General features: G+C 42.7%; 1 protein-coding gene across 1 annotated transcript in view; it reads left to right on the top strand.

The window, feature by feature from the left end:
- The window catches only part of DPH1 (diphthamide biosynthesis 1), a 455,101-nt gene that overhangs the window by 261,085 nt on the left and 171,861 nt on the right, over positions 1-22,155 (top strand). The window contains exon 4 of the mRNA XM_082245828.1: positions 3,167-3,321. Within this exon, the coding sequence (XP_082101954.1) occupies positions 3,167-3,321 (155 nt within the window). The remainder of the gene's footprint in view (positions 1-3,166; positions 3,322-22,155) is intronic.

The raw sequence follows: 22,155 nt of genomic DNA on the forward strand, positions 1-22,155 counted from the left end.
GATGGCCAAAATATCAGTATCGTGACGAAAAACTGATATCAGTGTGAATTAGTCCCATCTGTAGAGTGGTAGCCTCTACAATGGGAGGAAACGATAGACAGTGAGTTGGGGGTAAGGGAAAACTGAACACCCGTGATTGTGGAGGCAAAGGTGGACAGTTTTCTCCAACTTGAGACAACATTGGGACACTCCCAGAATAAATGGAGAAATGAGCCAGAAGTCTGACAACCTCTAAAACACACGGAAAACACTGAAGGAAAGAATGAATGAATTCTAGTTGGGGTCCGGTACCACCTAGTGAAAAGTTTCACAGCAGTCTTCATATTAAGAGATCTCGTGCATTTCTTAAGATTATCCATACATGTGTCCCAATCCAAGGCCTCAGGTTCTAAAAAGCATTCAGATTCCCACTTTGACCTATATAAAAGCTTGTCAGTAGAATTCTGGTTGTTGAGGGAAGAATATATTGCCAAAATAAGGCCCTTTCCTCTACGATTCTCCATACAAATTTGTTCATATTGAGTTGGGTTTGATACAGTGTCAACCTTAAAACGAGATAAGTAGAAGTGCTTTATCGGCAGGTAACAGAAACTTTTGTTGTTTGGAATGTGATATTTGGCCTTCAGGGCTTAAAAGGAGAAGAACATTTCCTTCACTTTCTGTCCCATAGCCAAACACGAAATAAGGAAATTCCTGCAAATTAATGGAATCCATTGGGTCCCCCAGGTCATCACAACTAGTGCCCCCCTTGTAAGATTTCCCCTCTTACTTTTCTGGGGACAACCCACATTTTGGGATTTTCTTTTTCTTTCACTTTCAATGATAATTATAAACAGGACAAATAGAGAGGCTGAATCTCCCTAACAGGGGCACAGACAGCAGTAAAATCTTACAGGGGTTCTAATTCCTCTCTACTCTATCCGAAACTAAAAAATAGGTTTTGCCTTTATTTATACTTTAAGCTTTACACGGCTCTGCCACACACTGCAGCCCTTTCTGATAGGGCAAAAATCCTAATTCTTCACTACCGTAGTTAAGAACCATTGCGGATCTTTTTCCTCCTCCAGTCTGTGACCTTCTGTCCGTTCTCATCCGATCCACTGGACAGATGGAAAATAGGGTTTCCATCAGTCCGGATTTCACGGACAGGATCGGAATCGGATAGCAGCAGGTGGCAGCGGAGATGTCTCCGCTGACATCCGCTGCCTCATAGGGATGCATGGAGCATCCGATCAGGTCCGCCTGAAAAACTGACTGGCGGATCGGATCGCCCGTGTGAAAGGACCCTTACACTGCTAGCATTAAATACAAAATACATTTAATAATATATATGCAAATACAGAGCTGCTATAATTTGCTTCTTTTATATCTGACTGGAGTTGATACTTAACTCTTTGACTGATTTTGCACCAACTGATGGTTCATTAAATGGGGGCAGGGATTGTAAAATGTAGAAATAATTCTTTCAGCATTCCTTTTTTTATATTGTTGACATTTAAAGATTCCACATGCAATTGATGAGCAGGAAACCTGGTTCCATCAATTTTGCAAACAAAGAATTAAAAGAATGCTTCTACGACTGTTTGGAAGGGTTGGTTGGTTGACCCAGAAGTGGAATTTCAGCCTTCTGCCTCTACAGCTCTGTTTAGACACCCACCAACTTCTTTTCCTGGTTCAAGTCTGTTTTTCTTCAATTTAGTTTTTCTTCAACACAGAGCAAGGAAGATATAGAGTTCATTATTACAATAATATTTAAATGGATTTCCTGGATACAAAGATCATAGGTGTAGAACGGTAAATGCAGTAGTGCTTAGTAATAGTAAAAAAAAGTGTAGCGCTAGAAGTAACATAATATAATACTGATGAAAAATCATCCATTAAACAATATACACAAATCCAAGGGAATTATGGTGAATAAAGTCCCAACCAATAGAAAAAAATATATAATGGTGCAAGTCCAAATAAATCCAAGTGAGAATACTGTGAGAGACGCTCCTTCCCGTGACACCCAAGGAAAGTGTAGGATGGGGACACCTCGTGCACAAGTATTGAAAGCAGCTTACCAGAATGCCATGGCTACTCAAATGAATGAGAAAGCCTCGCCCAGCAAAGAGATGTTTTCACTAAATTCAATGGATCCAAGGGGAAGTAGGTGACACCATGAGACCGATCAAATCTTCTTAATCACTCCATTATGGTCAAATCAGTGTGTGGAGGGAAATGAAACAAAGGACCATAGTGTAATCCCGTACAGCACAAAAATCAATTTATTAAAATACTACTCACAATGTTGAAGACATACACAGGCACATAGGTATGGCAGCTGAAGATCCGACCGCGGCTTCCCGCATGTATGTATATGTATATTAGTAGCACCATTGAGTACAGTACGAAAATGAAACATTTGCGTATGTATAGAAGGAGAGACTGGGGGGGGGGGGGGGGTGTTAGCCTGTAGACCAAACTGAACACCGATCAGGTGTGAATGCTCAGCACTTCCTGAGCTCTCTGGAAAGCTGTCAAGATTCAAGCAAGGACCCATCAAATCCTAGGGGGGGGGGGGGGGAATGTGTCACCCAAGGGCACCAAAACCTGGTGTACACAGATTCTATATCCTGTAAGGTGACTTTAACTTTTCCAATTATGGCTTGTGAGACACAATTTTTTTGTTTGTGAGGCACAACCTAGGGGTTTTCCAGGCCTTTGCTAACTTCTCTGTAGCAACTGTGGTCACCTACAGAAGAAGTTTGAGCTGCCGTTTAGGAAACACCACCAATTTATATCTCTGTTACTCTTGAAGTGAGATTTCAGCAAAAGAGTTCTCATGTCCTCAAAGCCCATGGAGGCAATTTTTGTGGGTCTCCTAATTCTTGTTGGAGCTTTAATTTAAATTAATTCTACTGGGAATGTAACTGTAAAAATTGAAAACTTGAGGAAAGGAGTATGGACATTTTTAGTTTGACCTAAAACATTGACCTTGAACCCTTAGATGACTGTTCCAGTTGCTAGGATCTACCAAACAATGATATATTTGTTTGAATAGACCAACCCATTAACACTCCAACTTTACACAAACATTACTGTGATTTGGTTTGTTGTTGAACATGTATGTATTGTATGTTTTGAAGCGTTCTGTATATCTAACTTCCGCTTTTTAATTTCACAGTCCCTATTGATGCCACACATGGGATAAAGATGTTGTATGTCTTTGTTGATATTAAGATTGATACATCACATTTTGTGGACACAATACGCTTCAACTTTCAACAGGGAGCCTCAATTGCCTTCGTCAGCACCATCCAGTTTGTGTCTGCACTTCAGGTAAATATGATTTTATGCTCATTTCTGTAAAAGATTAGATGTGTGAGAGAGCTCATCCTCTAAGAATTATGATGGTGGCAGCAGACATGTAGGAATGAATAGTTCTACATAAAATGTACCTGTGCTCAGACTATTGTCATTAAAGTACTTCCATATTCTTAAAGCGGAACTTTACCCATAACAACTTGATAAAAAAATATTTTCTTTAGCAAGGAACATTACACAGTATTATTTATGCCACCAAAATTAGTGTGTGCTGGAAATTGTTTCTGTTTCTTCTTGCTGTAGGCATGCTTTTTGCTGAAGCCCAGAGCCCCTTATGCCTCGTACACAAGCATCGATTATTGACCGTGAATTTTCGGCCAACGTCCGATCAGCCGATTTTCGGCTTGTTAGTATGATGCTTCCAACAACCGACTCCGAGTTTTCGGCCGAAAAAAATCTGGTGTGCAGGCTATAAAATTTTTGTTGGCCGTCAACACAACGGCCGATTTTCCGTCAGTCAGTACAGATTTCGGCAGACAAAAATCTGATGAGCAAGACTGGGCATGCTCAGAGAAGAAAAAACACACAGAAAGTAAACCAGCACATGACATCACTTCTGAAGTAGATTTTTGTTGGCCGAGAAAATTTGTGTGCAGTCTAGGCACATTTCAACCAACAAAACACCACTCTGGACAAAAGTCGGACGATCGGTCGGCCGATAATCGCTGCGTGTGTACGAGGCATAAGAAGCGGTAAATCTTTAGGCTGTCACAGATCGGTCTCTACATTTTCGGCACAGTGCCAAAAAATAGAGAGCAATTGAGCATGTGCAGAGCAAGGTGAGACAGTATAGGCGCTTATTTTTAAAGTAGAACTATAGGCAAAACGTTATATATATATTTTTTTTTTTTGGATAAAGTATAAGAGGGTTATAACCCCTGTTGGTTTATTTTTTGTTATCTGTGCCCCATTGGTGATATTTACCTTCACTTTTTGTCCCATAGCCAAAGCAGGAAGTAAGAGGAAATCCCTGAAAATGAAGGGAATCCCTTGGGGACCACAAGGCCAATAGATCTATTACTTTTCTGGGGACAACCCAAAATGTGGGATTTTCTTTTACTTTCATTTTTTAAAGTAAATAGGACAAATAGTGAGAGTGAATCTTCCTAATGGGGGCACAGACAGCAATAAAAACTGACAGGTGTTCTAATCCATCTTCAACCTGTTCGTAACTTGCCTTTAGTTATACTTTAATGTTTTACATAGCTAAACCTGAAAATGGGGCCAGCATTAAGTGATCTAGCAGGACTTAATTTTCTGACTTAAGTTCCACTTTAAGCTTCAAATGAGTGTTTCAACAACTCTTCACTGACCCTTTTAGCTGCAGGTACTGTGGAGAAATATATATTGAAACTTTCACACCAAAGACTCTGAAACCTCGCTAATTTTCTCTATCTGCAGAGATATAACTGCCAGCCTTCTAATATAAACAAACAGCAGGTGCTGAAAACTGAGAAACCAGCTTCACTGCCTATGTTGTGTTTTTTGAGAATGAATTACTTCACAGTATCAGAAGCTTCCGGGGTCAACAAGGGCTTGTTTTAAGGCTATCTTACTATGTTAAATATTATGTAAATGTAAGTGTGTCAATGTCTGGCCACGGTTACACTGTAAAGTTCATTGTAACACAGTATTTAAAATACTGGTACCATATTTTTCGGTGTATAAAGTCGGTGACGACTTTTGAACCTCAAAAAAATCCCCCAAAAATGGGGGGGTCATCTTATACGCCGCGTATGAAAGTAGTAAGTAATTAAGTGATTGTAATCTAGGTACCGTAAGTACCGTAAATGTCTTCTCTTATAACTCTCCAAGGTATTGTAAGTAAAAGTATCTTCTCCCGCTGGCTGTGCGGGAATCCTGTACCAGTATACTGTACCTTAGCTTCGGCTACATTAGTATACTGTGCTGAGCCAATCACTTTGAGCGATGTAGTCTATTATTGAATGCAAAGCCTGCTCGGATTAGCGGAGTCAGAGGGAGTAACATAATCCCGCCTCTCTGACTCCGCCAATCTGAGCAGGCTTTGCATTCAATAATAGAATAAATCGCTCACAGTGATTGGCTTCAGAATGACAACAGTTATGTCAATACTTTTGGTTTTGGATAATAACTGTTTGAGCTCTATAATATTTGGAGCATAAAATTTAGGCTGGGCTCACACTGAATTGCGGATCGGCTCTCAGCAGGAGGTCCGGTGCGTCCCGTCCACCGCTTCAGGTCCGAATTCGGTCCGTATTATTGGCTGAATTCAGACCTGAAACAGACCAGAAGGCGCACACAAATTTCCTGCAAACCACTCTGCAGTTGTCCCGGAGCTGTCTGTGTGAACCAGCTCCATTGAGAGTCGGTCGCAGTCTCCTGACATGCGAATTAGATGTGGGAAAACCTGCATCCAGTTTGCACCATTGTGAACCCAGCCTTATTGTATAGGAAATATTTTAGATTTTGCCTTGCAGGACAACAAAACTAGTTCACATTAATGACGGCCCTATGCGCTACTTATGTTTGCCTTCCCTTTGCTCTTCCTCTGCTCCTTTGCCTGCCTGGAGAAAATAGAGGAAGCCCCATATAAGCACAAAGTTGTAGCTTAAAGCTTACACAGGGCTGAGGGACACCCATTTCACTCCCATATGACAGCCCTGGGTGCCTAAACACCCAACCCATTTACCAAACACCGATGCTGTCATATGAAAGGGAGGGGAGTTGGTCATAGGTTCCCTCATACCTGGAAAAACTAGACATTTTTCTTTGGTCCCCTGGGCCAAATAGGTAGGGAAAGGAGCAAAGGAAAGTGAAATGTGCACTGCTGGTTGGACTTCCATCAAAATGAATCTCTTGATTTGCCTTGCATTGACAAGCCACAAGTTCCCCTAAAATGTATTACACAAAAAATATATATATATATATATATATATATATATATATATATATATACAGGTGCATCTCATACCTTGGGGTAAGACACTGACCTTAGACCTCAGAGAATAAATCATTAACCTCTACTCTACCTCTGAATTCGGTCTTTTAGACCGTTTTCTATCCATTTACAAACTGATCTTTCCAAGCCTGTAGACTTTACCTTACTCATTAGCCATGTGTGGGGAACGGTGTCAAACGCGTTTGCAAAATCCAAGTATACTACGTCCACAGCCACCCCTCTGTCCAAGGTTTTACTTACCTCCTCATAAAAAGAAATCAGATTTGTCTGACAACTTCTGTCTTTCATGAATCCATGCTGTCTGTTGCTTAAAATATTTTTTTCCAGTAAGAACTTATCTATGTTGTTTTTTTTAAACTCTGATTCATTTTTAAATATAGGCACCACGCAAATTGAGTTGAGCCACTTTGCCCTTACGCCAATTAGTACCAATTTTGCATCGGCCTAGCTGAGTATTGTTGCTGACCATGTCGGCCTAGCTGAGTATTGTTGTTGACCATGTCGGCCTACCTGAGTATCGTTGCTGACCATGTCGGCCTACCTGAGTATTGTTGCTGACCATGTCGGCCTACCTGAGTATTGTTGCTGACCATGTCGGCCTACCTGAGTATTGTTGCTGACCATGTCGGCCTACCTGAGTATTTTTGCTGACCATGTCGGCCTACCTGAGTATTGTTTCTGACCATGTCGGCCTACTTGAGTATTGTTGCTGACCATGTCGGCCTACCTGAGTATTGTTGCTGACCATGTCCATCCCTTTATGACTACAGTGTACCCATCTTCTGATGGCTACTTCCAACAGGATAATGAACCAGGTCACAAAGCTCATATCATCTCAAACTGGTTTCTTGAAGATGACAATGTGTTTACTGTACTCCAATGGCCTCCACAGTCACCGGATCTCAATCCAATAGAGCACCTTTGGGATGTGGTGGAAAGGGAGGTTTGCATCATGTATATAACAGAGGCTCTTCTGTTGACTCATAAAAGACTGTTTCATGCATCCTCAGTGTCATGTGCTTGAGAGAGAATGTCAAAAGAATCAAAGTAGTGGGCTTATCAAAAAAGAAACGGTTGTAGGAAAACATACACATTTAATTAAATCCAAGCTGTTTTCAAGGTCATTATTCTACTGCAGTGCCCAAACATTTCATTTTAAACTTTATTGAAACTGCATTGTATTGCTTTAGCCCCTCGACAATGTAATGTATCATTGATGCTCAGAATCAAGGAGAAAAGACAGCTAATATAGAAACCTAGACCGTACTACTACTGATACGCAGATTGTAACCAACGTTAGGTAAACACCAAATACTGCAGATTAACCCGTGCATTGGAAGAAATGTGGTTTAACACATTTGTTCTGCTGCGATTCTGCTTTAGGTGATGTGAGCTGCGTTTGCAGAAATGAATGGGTTAAGGCAAGAGCTGTGGCAATGTAGATGGTTTTCAGGGATATAAAGGATAGAACATACAGACCTTCACATCTGAGCTTGCCATGCAGTGAACATTTAGTGATTAATGTGTTCACGAAGAATATTTGTTCAAGCCTTTGGAGGCTGCTGAAAACCAAATAAAAGGGCCAGTGAAGGACATGAACAAATGATCCAGAAGATGACCAAGGCCAGGTTTTGTCAAGAGCGCTAAGCCCATAGTACACAAAGCCTTATGGCCCAAGCTACATACATGCCCCCAAGGCAGCTTCTGACCCTGTAAGATGCTTAATGGTTCTGTGCTGTTTAGTAAAAAGGCCCTTGATCTCCAGGCATACAAGCTAATATATCAAATCAAGCTTTTTCTAGGATCCAGCTTTCTTTATCAGGGAGGTGTCCACTTTGATACAATGCGGAACAAATCAAATGGCCACATGGTCTATCATAACACAAAGGTCAGGAATGTCCTCTATTTTTATTGTATATCAAGAGAAATAATCCGTCCCATCCAAAGCATTTGTCACCAAATCCAGGAGAAGAAAAATTGTCGACAGAAATACGACCTTTCCAGATAGTTATTGCAAAATTATGAGAAAGCTATGAGAAAAAGAAAGAAAAGCATGAAGTTACAGGAGCAAAATGTCACCTCTAATTGCACTTGTATTTGAAGCATTTGCTAGTTTTAGACAAAAAAGGAGCCTGTGTAAAACAGTTTATAGTTCTATATGAAGAACTGTTTAGTGTCTAACAAGAAATAAGGGCTAAAATGTATTTGCCATTCATCTAAAATATATATATAAAAAAAAAAAAAAAAAAGGTTATCATTAAAGAGACTCTATAACTTGTGGATGAAGGGGGGCAAACTGCAGAGGGTAGGCAGTGCAGGCACCAAGGTGCAAATACTTGCAGCAGAAATGTCAGGCCATTTTGTAGAAAAACTCTTCCCGATAGTTTCTGCGCTTGTTGCCAAATCTTGACCCCAAATGTTCCCTACTAGCCCATGACTACAATGGGAAGCCTTTTTTGTCCAATAGAAAGTTCAGTTTCTAGCTTTACTAGCTTTGGTGCTTTGTACCTCTCAATAGTTGGAGAAATTGAGATATGGACAGGAAGGTGGGATTTTTGGCAGGCTAGCTTTTATTTCCATTGAGCCGGGCTACACAAGGCCGCGGAGTAATTCTGATCATGATGAAATGCTTAGCACTCCACAAATCCTTTGTACAAAAGCAAAACATGGTCACATTCTGCAGTCCAAAAGGGCAGCTTTTATCAAGGTGACTTGAACCATATGGCTTGCATAGAGTTGGTTTAAATAGGCCACAACCACCAAGAATCTGAATAAATGAACAGTCGACAATTTTAATAAAATAGTAAATCCTACAAAGAAACTCACAACAATGCCCAACTCTTTTCAATGGCATTTGATTTTTTTTTTTCTTTTCCACTTTTTTGCTCAGCCTCTTGATGGGCATGGACAGTCTATGTGTAGTTGGTAATATTAAGGTGATGTCACACTTCTTTTGTGATTCCTTGTTTTTTGTCCTATGTTTAAAGTTTATGTAAAGCCAAAACTTTTTTTTGTTTTTGTTTTGAGTGGCAAAAGGAAGTTTAGATACTCCTGTTAGGGGTAAGACCCCATTCACACTAGCGCGACTTGTCAGGCAACTTGGTCGCCTGACAAGTCGCGGTGGGTCGCCTGCCATTGATTAGCACAGGACCCGTTCTAATAGCAGCGACACAAGTCGCTCCGACTTAGAAAAAGGGTCCTGTACTACTTTGGGGCAACCTGGAGGCGGCCTGCATTGACTTCAATTATATGAAGTCCGTGCATATCGCGCCGAGGTCGCAGTGCATGCTGTGCACCGCGACTTCACAGGTCGCCCTAGCAAGTCGTGTCGCCCCTGTGTGAATGGGCTCTAAATATATCTATATACTGTATCTATATCTGCATTCTATATATATACGTTTACATTGCATTTTGTTCTTGGGTTGAGATACACTTTAGCCATTTTTCTACCCATTCAAAATTAAAGAAAAAGTTTTGACTCAAAGTGAAGCTAAAATACGGCTGTTTTTCCTGCGAGCAGGTAGGGGTTTTTTTTTGCAGAAGGGAGAAGCAATGTCCCTTCTGCAAAATAAATACACTTACCTCCCTTTTTACAGCATCCCCTGGCATGGAAACTGAACTGAACTGCACATGCACAGCTCAGCTTACAGTGGCCGGCCTAAACCTGTGTGCCAGACAGATGGCCTTCTGGGCAGGAGTGGAGCCATCCGTGCCGGTCAATGAAGCCTGACAAAACTGACACACAGGCGAAAGTGCCAGTGCTAGACGGGACAGTTAGAAGAAAGCTCAATCAAAACAGCCTTCAGTTACGCTTTAAAATACTGAATTAGTCACCTGCTGACACATGACTATTCAGGATCACTTTTATCTACACAGGCTGTATGGTAGTGTCAGCTAATCACCCATGGAGGTAAGTGCCATGAGTACAGGGGAGGGTTTAAGTTGTTAACTGTTCACTTTTTCATTTTTTTGAGAAGGTGAACTTACACTTTCCTGACAGACTCCATGGCAGCCTACGTGTGGGTTAGTCCCGCCTCCTCCTACCTCATAGGACCCCACTCCCATAAGTTTCACTCTGTCCTAGAGACCATGTTCCTTTTTTGTCCTCCTCCTGTTGGATGGATATCAAGTCTTACCTCATAAAGATTTTCGGTCTATTTCCTGGTGATTTACACGATTGATTCCAGGCTGAATTCCTGAAGAGTCCAGTACGCCCTAGCTACTAGCGGGGTAGGACACGGGTGTGCAATCCCATGCATTGGAGAAGCATAAAGCCTGGCCACTGGCAGGCAAGCTGAATACGGCCAATCGTCCTAGCTACTAGCAGGAGGCCCATTAATACACCCCGAATCGATGCACTGGAGGTTTTCGTGTCCCAGGTCAGACCGTGGTTTGGAGCGTGCTTGGTAACGTATGGCAGCCATTTTTTGTATATGTATTTTGTCTTGCAGTGTTTTGGAACGCAGGTGCGTTTTATCTTGCGGCCCCGGCTCTTCCTGTGTCCCAGCGCAGCTTCCGGGTCACCGCTGGGTGTCTGGGGGCGGTGCTGGCGCAGTGGAGTGGCTGTTCGTGCTCACACATGCGCACGGATGCTGTCTGTCATGGGGGGGCGGTGACGTCATCATCTGGCGGCAGATTTAAACTGCTGTCAAAGTGAATCACATTGGGATTGTACTGCGGGCATATGCGGCGGCTTCCCTGTGTTTGATCGTTCTCTGCTAGTGGTAAGCTTAATCCTGCTGGATGTCTGTGTGCAGTCTGTGTATGCACTATGCAGCACTTCCTTATTCCTGTGTTTGTTGCAGTCTTCCTGTTAAGAGCAGTATAGATACTTCACCGCCCCCCAGTGGCCAACCCTTACTCTACAGGTAAGAATGGTATTATTTTTACCTATCCCTGTACGGTTCGGATTTAGGGCAGTAGGGGTAATTTTTCCCTTTTCTCTTAGCCCTTCTAGGTCTGATAAACAAACTAAAGCACACGAAGATAAGGACCTTACTAGGTCACAACGTCATCACACATCTCCTGGCACTAGTCGCTACAAGTCTTCTACCAATCATCACAGGGAAGGCTCCACGCTTGCATCAGCACAAAGACACCCTGATAGAAGATCTTGCTGGGGTTGTGCAGCACGTGTTTCTGATGGCAAATCACTATGTGATACATGTTTTGCCCATGCCTCTAGAGAAAGGGGGAATGATAACCAGCAGGTGGAATCCCTGGTTAGACGGGTGGTCCAAGAATCCCTACAAAACCTGGGGATTGACCGCACCTGTAGCCCCTCGGCTGGTATGGCAGACATCCCTGTTAGGGATAGCCTCAGTACTCCCGGCCCTTCTCAGCAGAGCATTTCCGGCTTCAACTCCTCGGATAGTGAGGACGAATCGGATACTCCTGGCACAGGTTTTGATTTTGCCTTGGTCCCTACCCTGGTTAAGGCAGTTAAGGGAGCCATAAAGTGGGAGGAGCCAGTAGAGTCTCCATCTAAACAAAGAAGGTACTTCAAACACCTAAAGAAAGAGCGCCATAACTTTCCCTTTTTAGGTGAGCTGGGCGAAATCATCTTGGATTGAGTGGGGATGTGCAGAGAGGAAAAATTCTCTGGTATCCAAAGTTTCCAGGATGTACCCATTCCAGAGTGAGGATGTGAAGCACCTGGAGTCAGCGCCCCTAGTGGACGCTGCCCTCATGAGATTAGCGAGGCACGTTACTCTTCCACTCGAAGACACAGTGTCTTTTAAAGATGGGCTGGAAAGAAAAATCGACACTGACCTTAAGAAGATTTATGTGTCTGCTGGAATGGCTTGTAAACCAGCCCTAGCCATTGCGGCTTTATCCAAGGCCATGGAGGCCTGGACACTAGAGGTGGATTCGGATCTAAGGTCTGTATCAGAAGAAGTAGCCAGAGCTTCTTCAGTGAATGAGCTCAGACTGGCGGCTTCTTTTCTGGGGGAGGCTTCCCTAGATATTATTAGTCTGGTGGCCCGGGTCATGCTCTCTTCAGTGACAGCTAAACGGGCTCTATGGCTGCGCCCCTGGCTGGCCGATCCTTCCTCCAGGCAGGCTTGGTGCCGTATTCCATTCGAAGGGTCTTCCTTGTTCGGGAACAAGCTGGAGAGCGCTATTTCGCGGGCCACGGGCGGTAAGTCGGGGTTCCTCCCGCAGGATCGTCGCCTGCTGGGTCAGAGAAGGACACAGTCCAGGCAATCTTCGGATAGAGTGAAGGGTGCTCAAAGTTACAGACCTGGTCGTGAATTCCGGAAAACATGGAGGAAAAATCCATCTTCAAACCAAAAGGCTTCCAAAGGAGCCTCTTCTAGTAGCCAGGAAGCGGCTAAGTCCTTTTGATGTTGGGCCTGTCCAGATGGTTCAGGTCGGTGCTCGCCTTCTCCGGTTTCGACACGTCTGGGCAGCCTCGATAAGAGATTTTTGGGTCATCAGGACAATCTCCACAGGCCACACTTGGTCGTTCTGCAATCCACCTATCCTCAAGTTTGTTCCCACAGCTCTTCCACGGTCGGAAGAAAAAAGGCAAATCCTTTCGGCATACGTAGATGCGCTGTTGCTTCAAGGCGCAGTAGTTCCAGTACCAGCCAAAGAGAGGTTTCAAGGCCTCTATTCTCCACTCTTCTTAGTAATGAAGAAGAACGGCTCCTGGAGACCGGTCATAGACCTCACACATCTAAACTCCTTTATAAAAAAGGAAAAATTCAAAATGGAGACACTATTGACAATCCGCCAGGCGGTTCAGCCAGGAGATTGGCTTGTGTCAATAGGCATATTTCCATGTACCTATAGCAACAGAGTTCCAGAAATACCTGCGGTTTGCTGTGGATCAACACCATCTTCAGCTTACATGTCTCCCTTTCGGGCTCACAACATCTCCTCGAGTATTTTCAAAACACTTATTGGCTGTGGTAGCCCTGATCAGAATCAAGGGAGTTCGTCTTCACCATTATTTAGACGACTTACTACTTCTGTCGCAAGATCGAGAGCAACTCCTGGTTCACAGAGATCTAGTCACGGCGACTCTTCTCGAGTTCGGCTGGTTGCTAAACCTGGAAAAGAGCCATCTGAAGCCCACACAAGCACTTATCTTTCTCGGGGCTCAATTCAATACAGTCAAGGGCACTATCTCCTTGCCTCTAGAGAAAATCCTGATTATCAGAGACAGAGTACAGCTGGCCATGTCATCATCCCATCTCTGGGCCTCACAGTGCCTCAAAATAATAGGTACTATGGTGGCCTTGACACCTATGGTGAAATGGGCTCAATGGAGGATGCGTCCTTTTCAAACAGGTTTTCTTCGCCAATGGTGCCCAGGCGACATGGATCATCTGATTTGGATTTCCCCAGTAATGCGGGACAGTCTCCTGTGGTGGTTGCAGAAGAGGAATCTACTCAATTGCCATTCTATCCTTCCCATCTCCTGGGTCACGATAACCACGGACGCAAGCAACACAGGTTGGAGCGCTCACTGCCTATCAGAGATAGCCCAGGGCAAATGGAATCCTCGGTTACACAGGGAAGTCTTGAACATCCTGGAGCTTCGGGCAGCATTTCAAGCTCTCCAAGCATTTCATCACCTTACAGTAGGAACATCTGTCCTCCTGAGGCTGGACAATACGACGGCAGTGTCGTATATAAAGCGTCAAGGGGGAACTCGCAGTCACTCTCTATTGAAAGAAGTTGAGCCAATAATGGTCTGGGCTCAGAAACACTTATCCAACCTCACTGTGGTTTATCTACCAGGATCACAGAACATCCAGGCGGATTTTCTATCATGAGTCTCCATGGACAACAACGAGTGGAGTCTTCATGCCGATGTGTTTCAGTGGCTAAAATCCCTAGAGTTCCTTCCGGAAGTGGATCTGTTCGCTTCCCCGTGCAACTTCAAGTTGGAGAAGTATTACACGAGATTCAAATGCACACAAGCTTTCGGGGTGGATGCCCTAACAGAGCAATGGAGGTTTCACAAGGCTTACGCCTTCCCACCGGTCCTCCTTCGATTCCTGACGAGACTCAGGTCGGAAGAAGTGGAGGCTCTTGTGATAGCCCCATATTGGCCGAACAGGCCCTGGTTTCCAATGCTGCTACAGCTGAGCTTTCGCGAGCCAGTTCCACTACCTTCCAGGCAGGATCTCCTGTCTCAGGGAACGGTGTTACACCCTTGCCCGGCCCATCTGCACCTGATGGCCTGGTTTTTGAAAGTGAAAGGCTGGAGGCATTAGGGTGTCCAAGCGGAGCTATCTCCACACTGTTGAATGCGAGAAGAGCTGGAACAAATAGAGTCTACGAAAGGATATGGAAGAAGTTCATGTCTCATATCTCCGGAAATATGGATGTGCAAGGCACTCCAAAGGTTCAACATATTTTGAGTTTTCTACAATCCGGCCTAGATCTGCCTTTATCAGTCAGCTCTCTTCGAGTTCAAATGTCAGCTATCTCGGCTTTCACAGGAACATCCTGGGCAAAGCATCCCCTAGTGAGGCAATTTTTCAGAGGAGCTTCTAGGCTCAGACCACAAAGGAAGCCCAGATTCCCTAAGTGGGATCTTCCACTTGTTCTGGATTTCTTTACAGACCTCAGAAGAGATAACCTGGTTCAACTCTCCATCAAAGAATTGTCTCTTATAGTAGCGTTCCTGGTGGCAGTCACCTCAGCAAAAAGGGTCTCTGAGCTGGGAGCTTTGGGTTGCAAAGAACCCTTTTTGACATTTTTCCCGAATCGGGTGGTTCTGATTCCCAAGTTGGATTCTCATCCTAAAGTATCCTCTATTTTTCATGAAAATCAGGAAATTGTCTTGCCAACATTCAGATCTTCTGACTCTGTGACTCATCCGCTGGATGTAGGGCAAATTCTGAAGCTATATCTGGAAGCCATATCTCATTTCCGCCATACGGATTATCTATTTGTCCTGTTCTATGGGAAAAATAAAGGCTTGCGTGCTTCATCTAGAACGATCGCATCTTGGATTGTCCAGTCCATTCAGTGGGCCTATAGAGCTAAAGGGTTGGCTCCCCCAGAGGCTGTGACAACGCATTCTACAAGAGGAATGTTGACTTCTTGCGCAGCGTTCCGTCATGTGGCTCCTGAAGTTGTATGCAAGGCGGCCTCATGGTCTTCAATTCATACTTTCATGGCTCATTATTTTTTCGAGCCAGCTTCTTTATCATCTGTTGATTTTGGTTTGCAGATACTATCAGTTGATGGTGCAAATTAAATTTCTTTTGAACAGCAGATTGCCCACCCTGGTGTGTTTGGCTAGTTATTTTCCACACGTAGGCTGCCATGGAGTCTGTCAGGAAAACGGAAAATTTATATCAAATACTTACCGTAATTTTCCTTTCCTGATGAACTCCATGGCAGCCGGAGTCCCCACCCATCTGCCGGAGGAGGCTATTTTATGGAACATGGTCTCTAGGGCAGAGTGAAATTTATGGGAGTGGGGTCCTATGAGGTAGGAGGAGGCGGGACTAACCCACACGTAGGCTGCCATGGAGTCCATCAGGAAAGGAAAATTACGTTAAGTATTTGATATATATTTTCCGTTTTGTGCTAACTTTGTACTAGCAGCATGAATCATTTCACTTTTAAAGTGCCCCCAAAACATTGGCTGCTGACTTTGACTATGTGATGTTTCAGTATAAATGAATTTTAATCTCCCATTGGAATGCTAGACTTTTAAAAATTGTCTGCTTGTACCATGCTTCTGTTAACCCTAGCACCCGATTCTCTAAGAAGGTACAGAATACATGTATAAGACGATGCTCCTTTTCTGGTAGGTGCACAGTGTTGGAGTTAAGCCTAGTACGCTCGATGAGAAAATCGGACGCAAATTCTGCTTTTGAAGCGATAGTGCGATGATCTAATCATTAGTACACAGCTTTCGAGAGCCGAGCACCACAGTTCATCCAAAATTATCCTAAGGGATAAACCCAAAAATGTTCTGGTACGATACCAGATCTTACGATTTTCGTTTAATAAGTACAGCATTCGACCAAAATAAATTGAAAGAGCAAGATCATGCATGCTCGAGAATGAATACAATACAACACATTACATCAGTTCCGAAGTTGTATTCTGTCGTGCGAGAATTTTCGTAGGTTTAGTAACCTCTTCATTTTCGACATGCAAAAAAAAAAAAATGGACCATCATTTGTCCGATATTCTCATTATGTGTACGAGTCTTTAGTATATCCCGTGCTGGATGATCAGTAGTAAGGAAGTTTTTTTTTTTTCCAACACAGTTACTTTGTTGTATTAAGATTTTGGCTGATTATTGCTGATATTTTATGGAAAAGTGCGCCCATCAATTTAAAGAACTGTTAAAATCACTGAACTAAAGCATTTAACACTTTTTACTTAGTTTCCGTGTATCAGGTGAACAGCTACTGCTAGAGAAAAAATGTGAACCCTAAGAAATTATCTGGATCTCTGCATGGCTGGCGCCTAAAATGTGATCTCATGTGCATCTAAGTCATAATAATATAGCCTGCCTCATTTAACAAGCACATACAATATTTTACATTTCCAAATCTTTGTGGAACAAATGGCTTGCGCAGTCAAGCTTGTTGATGGAAAAGTATGGGAGCTCTTCTAATTTAGCAGCTAGTGGAATCTGTGTCACTGGAGAGAAATCTCAACCAAAGGCATTTTTTTAGTTGCTGATCAGAGGTGTAGTGGTTAGGGCCTATTTGACTAATTTCTCTATGCAAAGCTATTTCAGTTCACGTACACTGTAAACTTTAGCCTATGTCACAGCATTTCTGGAGGTTGAGGTCAGGTCTCTTACCAGGCCATATTAGAAGCCACTTAGTTGTTGATTTACTTCAGCATTTTGGGTTGTTGTCATTGTACAGTATGTTACATGCTTGTTAAATGGAAGATCAAAGCAGGTGTGTGGCGCTGCCAATGTACTATATCTTCTGTATACTTGATCTTCTATACACGTTTCCAAAAGGTGTCAAAGTGCAAAATAAACAATCTCAAATACAATAAATATGAATAGTGTTAAAACTCGTAAAGTGCTGAGTGCAATAATCCTGTGCTGTGTGTATTCTAAATGAATCAATGAATCGGTGATAAGTGACCCTTTTGGGAAAATGATACTAAAAAATTACTACCACAATATCAATCCCCTCTAGTGGTAACCATATGCCAACACAACTGGAAAAATAAATATATAAATAGTGATATACTGATGATAAAGTGGATGTGGTATAAAAAATGGTGATAAAAATAGTGAAAAAAATATATGGACACCTATAAATATATAAATAGACACCTATATAAATCTGTAGGAGGAATGACATAAAACCACGGACAATTGTATATATAAAAAAAACTTGGCAGCAGGTATATAGAAACAACCATAAATTATAGCAGCATTAATCAGAGTAATATAAGAACCAATTAGTCCATAAATATTTAAAACAAGATGGAGTCCATAGATATTAAGTGCAAACAAAGTGACTTCAGTGCAGGTGCATTTAAATGCTGCTTTGAGGGTGCCCGGATTTCAGTGACCACTCTGTGCTCCCCGCACCCTTAGGACCACACTCACCAGAGGTAGTCACCCCTGCAGGGGTATCAGGCCTTGGATATATTGCCACTGTATCCCCTCTGTTCTCCCTGGGTAGTCTTATAGATAGGGGTATGGTCCTGACCTGCCCGAGTCCTCGAGGAAATAAGGCTCACATAGGGTAGTACCGTTTAACAAGGACACTGCAAGCTCTGCACCGTTTGTGTTGTCTGAGACTCTCCTACGGCCACATCACCCTGAATGCACCCAATCTCGTCTGATCTCACAAGCTAAGCAGGGTTTGGACTGGTTAGTACCTGGATGGGAGACCGCCTGGGTATTACATGTGCTGTAATGCCTACAGCCACATCACCCTGAATGCACCCAATCTCGTCTGATCTCAGAAGCTAAGCAGGGTTTGGACTGGTTAGTACCTGGATGGGAGACCGCCTGGGTATTACATGTGCTGTAAAAATGGAGAGTCTCAGACAACACAAACGGTGCAGAGCTTGCAGTGTCCTTGTTAAACGGTACTACCCTATGTGAGCCTTATTTCCCACATACCCGAGGATACCCCAGTTTCCAAGGACAGTGCGACGGAGGACTCGGGCAGGTCAGGACCATACCCCTATCTATAAGACTACCCAGGGAGAACAGAGGGGATACAGTGGCAATATATCCAAGGCCTGATACCCCTGCAGGGGTGACTACCTCTGGTGAGTGTGGTCCTAAGGGTGCGGGGAGCACAGAGTGGTCACTGAAATCCGGGCACCCTCAAAGCAGCATTTAAATGCACCTGCACTGAAGTCACTTTGTTTGCACTTAATATCTATGGACTCCATCTTGTTTTAAATATTTATGGACTAATTGGTTCTTATATTACTCTGATTAATGCTGCTATAATTTATGGTTGTTTCTATATACCTGCTGCCAAGTTTTTTTTTTATATATACAATTGTCCGTGGTTTTATGTCATTCCTCCTACAGATTTATATAGGTGTCTATTTATATATTTATAGGTGTCCATATATTTTTTTCACTATTTTTATCACCATTTTTTATACCACATCCACTTTATCATCAGTATATCACTATTTATATATTTATTTTTCCAGTTGTGTTGGCATATGGTTACCACTAGGGGGGATTGATATTGTGGTAGTAATTTTTTAGTATCATTTACCCAAAAGGGTCACTTATCACCGATTCATTGATTCATTTATAATACACACAGCACAGGATTATTGCACTCAGCACTTTACGAGTTTTAACACTATTCATATTTATTGTATTTGAGATTGTTTATTTTGCACTTTGACACCTTTTGGAGACGTGTATAGAAGATCAAGTATACAGAAGATATAGTACATTGGCAGCGCCACACACCTGCTTTGATCTTCCATTTTCATACTATATATCTTCAGAAATATAGTTTAACAGGTGGGCAGCAGCCATTACTGATAAGGAATCTATTAATATCCTAAGCGCGGATCTATATATATTATGCTTGTTAAATGCTTAGCAGGGGTCACCAACAAAACACTGCATGCAAAAACTATAGTATGGCCCCTTTCAAACAGGGAGGTGGTTGCACCAATCAACAGGGGATCTGCTTGCAGATTCCCTACTGATCGGAGCGGGTCGGTTGTCACATCTGTGCCTGCTCAGTTTATGCAGAGCAGGTACAGGCAGACTCCACTGTCCATTTGCATCTGGCTTCCTATGCTATTACGGAAACTGACACACCTCTTTTTTTTTTTTTGCGCACTGGAATGTACCTGGAGGTAGTGTCCTTTTACACCCACCTGTCCATGGGGCTGCATGGACCTTCCAATCAGGTCTGTATGAAAAACTGAGAGGCAGACCTGATTGAAATGGCGGTGTGAATGGTGCACTGTCATGGTATTAAAAGGCTTTCTCATCCAGGCAGGTTGAGGGGCTCCCGGGTGCTTGCTTCACACAAAGAAAGCTTTTTTTTTTCAGTTTCCTCTCTGGTTGGTAAAACCTGGCTTAGAACCTGGAGCCTGGAGATTTCTTGGAGACTTGGGTGGAATGAAATCTCTAATCTTTGGTCCTGCTCCTGCGAACAACTGGCACACTGATTGTGCAGGTATGAGCTAAGTTTTTGTAGAGTCAGGACTAGAGTTCTAGGCTCCACCCTTCTGAGGAGTCCGTGTGGTTGCAAGGGAGCAGCCAGAAATGTGCATGTCTGCATGGTGCAGCCTGTGATAGGAAAACAGACAGATGGCCCAAGCCTGAAGGCCGGAACAGCAGGGAGCTGCAAGAAAGTGTGAGTTGACAGAGGTACAGTATTGGTATGTGAACACAGGCAGGCTGTGTTAGGTGGTCTGGAGAAGCAAGGCACAAATCGAGTCAGTGATTCTGTTAAAGAGAGCCAGGAGGCTAAATATAAAATTTCATGTTAATGGTGGAACCCCTGCGAGGGAAGCTGTGTTGTTGGACTGTTTTTTTTTTTTTTTTAAAGGGGGCCAAAAAGCTCTTAAATGGTATAACTGGCGTAGACTGTACTCACTGGTGAGTGCTACACTTGAGCTGAACAACCCCCAAACATCATATTAGATACACATTTTTGTTTTCTTAGAACATAATCCTGTGTACAGCATAAGGCCTTTGTCCCATTTATCCAAAAAACCCTTGTTCTATAAATCTAATCGCTTTTGTGGTAGACTTACAAACACAGACCAGCTCTGTGTTGTCAGCCGGCAGTCTGTCTGCTGAACACGGGGCACAGGAGTGCAGAACGAACTGCACTCCTGTGATCCACAGGGGAAGTAGAGGCAAATGAGCTTTGGCTGTACTTCCCCTTTAAATGAATAGTGAAGTTTTTATTCTATTAGTTTATTGACTATGGAGTCAGTGAGGCTTTAGTCTTTACATTTTCACCCTTTCCTGTCTTATGAGCTTTTACAGGTAATCTAAAGTTTTCTGAATTTTTTTTGATGGGCCCTTATTTCACTTCAACAAAATTTTGGTGTGCAGATCAGGTGATCAAAATACAACCCATCAAATGCACAGTTCAGCTCAGTTATGATCAGAATATCAATTTACCTCCTATTAAAAATGTCATTATCCAATAAATTCATAGTTTGGTAATCAGCAGGATACGATTTATAACAACAAAGAAAAACTTCTAACAAAACAAAGCAAAGAAATGGCCAATAAACTTGAGTCCATTAAGCCACCTCTCTCTCCCCCCCCCCCATTAAATAAGAGTGCCCTCTTACTTCAGAGTCCTTCTTACATCCAAGGGTCAGATTAAATCTTGCAGTGGGCCTGATTTTGTATACCCCTGGATTAAGGGATAGGTTTTCTTTCAGATGTCCTACATACCCTCCCACCCTCACACCCTTGTTCTCTTCAGCAAACCTAGAACTTACCTTCCAGACCCAGATGCTACTATCAGATATCTATATCCTATGTGATATCGGTCTGCTCCACTTTCCCACTCTAATAATCCTGTACACATGTCAGTTCATTCAGTCAAGCATTATGGGTTGTATAGAAAGAAAAAATAGAGGCATGATAGACTTGATGGTACCATAAATACTGGACATAAGCGGGGAATATCAATTTTGTATAAAAATATAAATTTATTCAATCACCATAACATAATTTGTGAAAAACACAATGCACATAGACTAATCATATATAAACAATTATACCTCACATCTGGAGAATCTCTATAATACTAATACTACGAATGAGACAAAATAAACAGTGTAATAAGGATCCACTAGGATGATGCTCATTGCAGTTATTACATTGTTTATTTTGTCTCATCCATGGTATTAGTATTATAGAGCTTCTCCAGATGTGATGTATAATTATTTATATATGATTTGTCTATGTGCTTTGCATTTTTCACAAATGATTTTATGGTGATTGAATAAATGTATATTTTTATACAAAATTGATATTCCCCGCTTATGTCCAGTGTTTATGGTACCATCAAAGTCCATCATGCCTCTATTTTTTCCTTCTATCTATATATGTAGATTAGGACGTAGTTACCTCTTTACACAATTTGACCCACTGGAATTCAAGTATTATGGGTTGTATCTAGCAGACACCAACGTGTGTACCAGGCGACCGAAAGGAAAAGCAAAGCTTCAGTATGTAAATGCTGAAAGTTGAAAGGATTAAAAGAGGTGCATGGAAGCCAGCCAGCCCCCAGTCTGATGTACTCACCCTCCAGTCTGCCACCAACCAAGTAGACCTGTCTCATGATATGAATAAAGAACAGGGGTTTAGTTGACACGCATTTGCAAACGCATGTGTAAGCTGCAGGGCCACTACACGGCAC

This window comes from Pelophylax lessonae (genome assembly GCF_965119305.1).
Source record: "Pelophylax lessonae genome assembly, chromosome: 2".
Classification (NCBI taxonomy): Eukaryota; Metazoa; Chordata; class Amphibia; order Anura; family Ranidae; genus Pelophylax; species Pelophylax lessonae.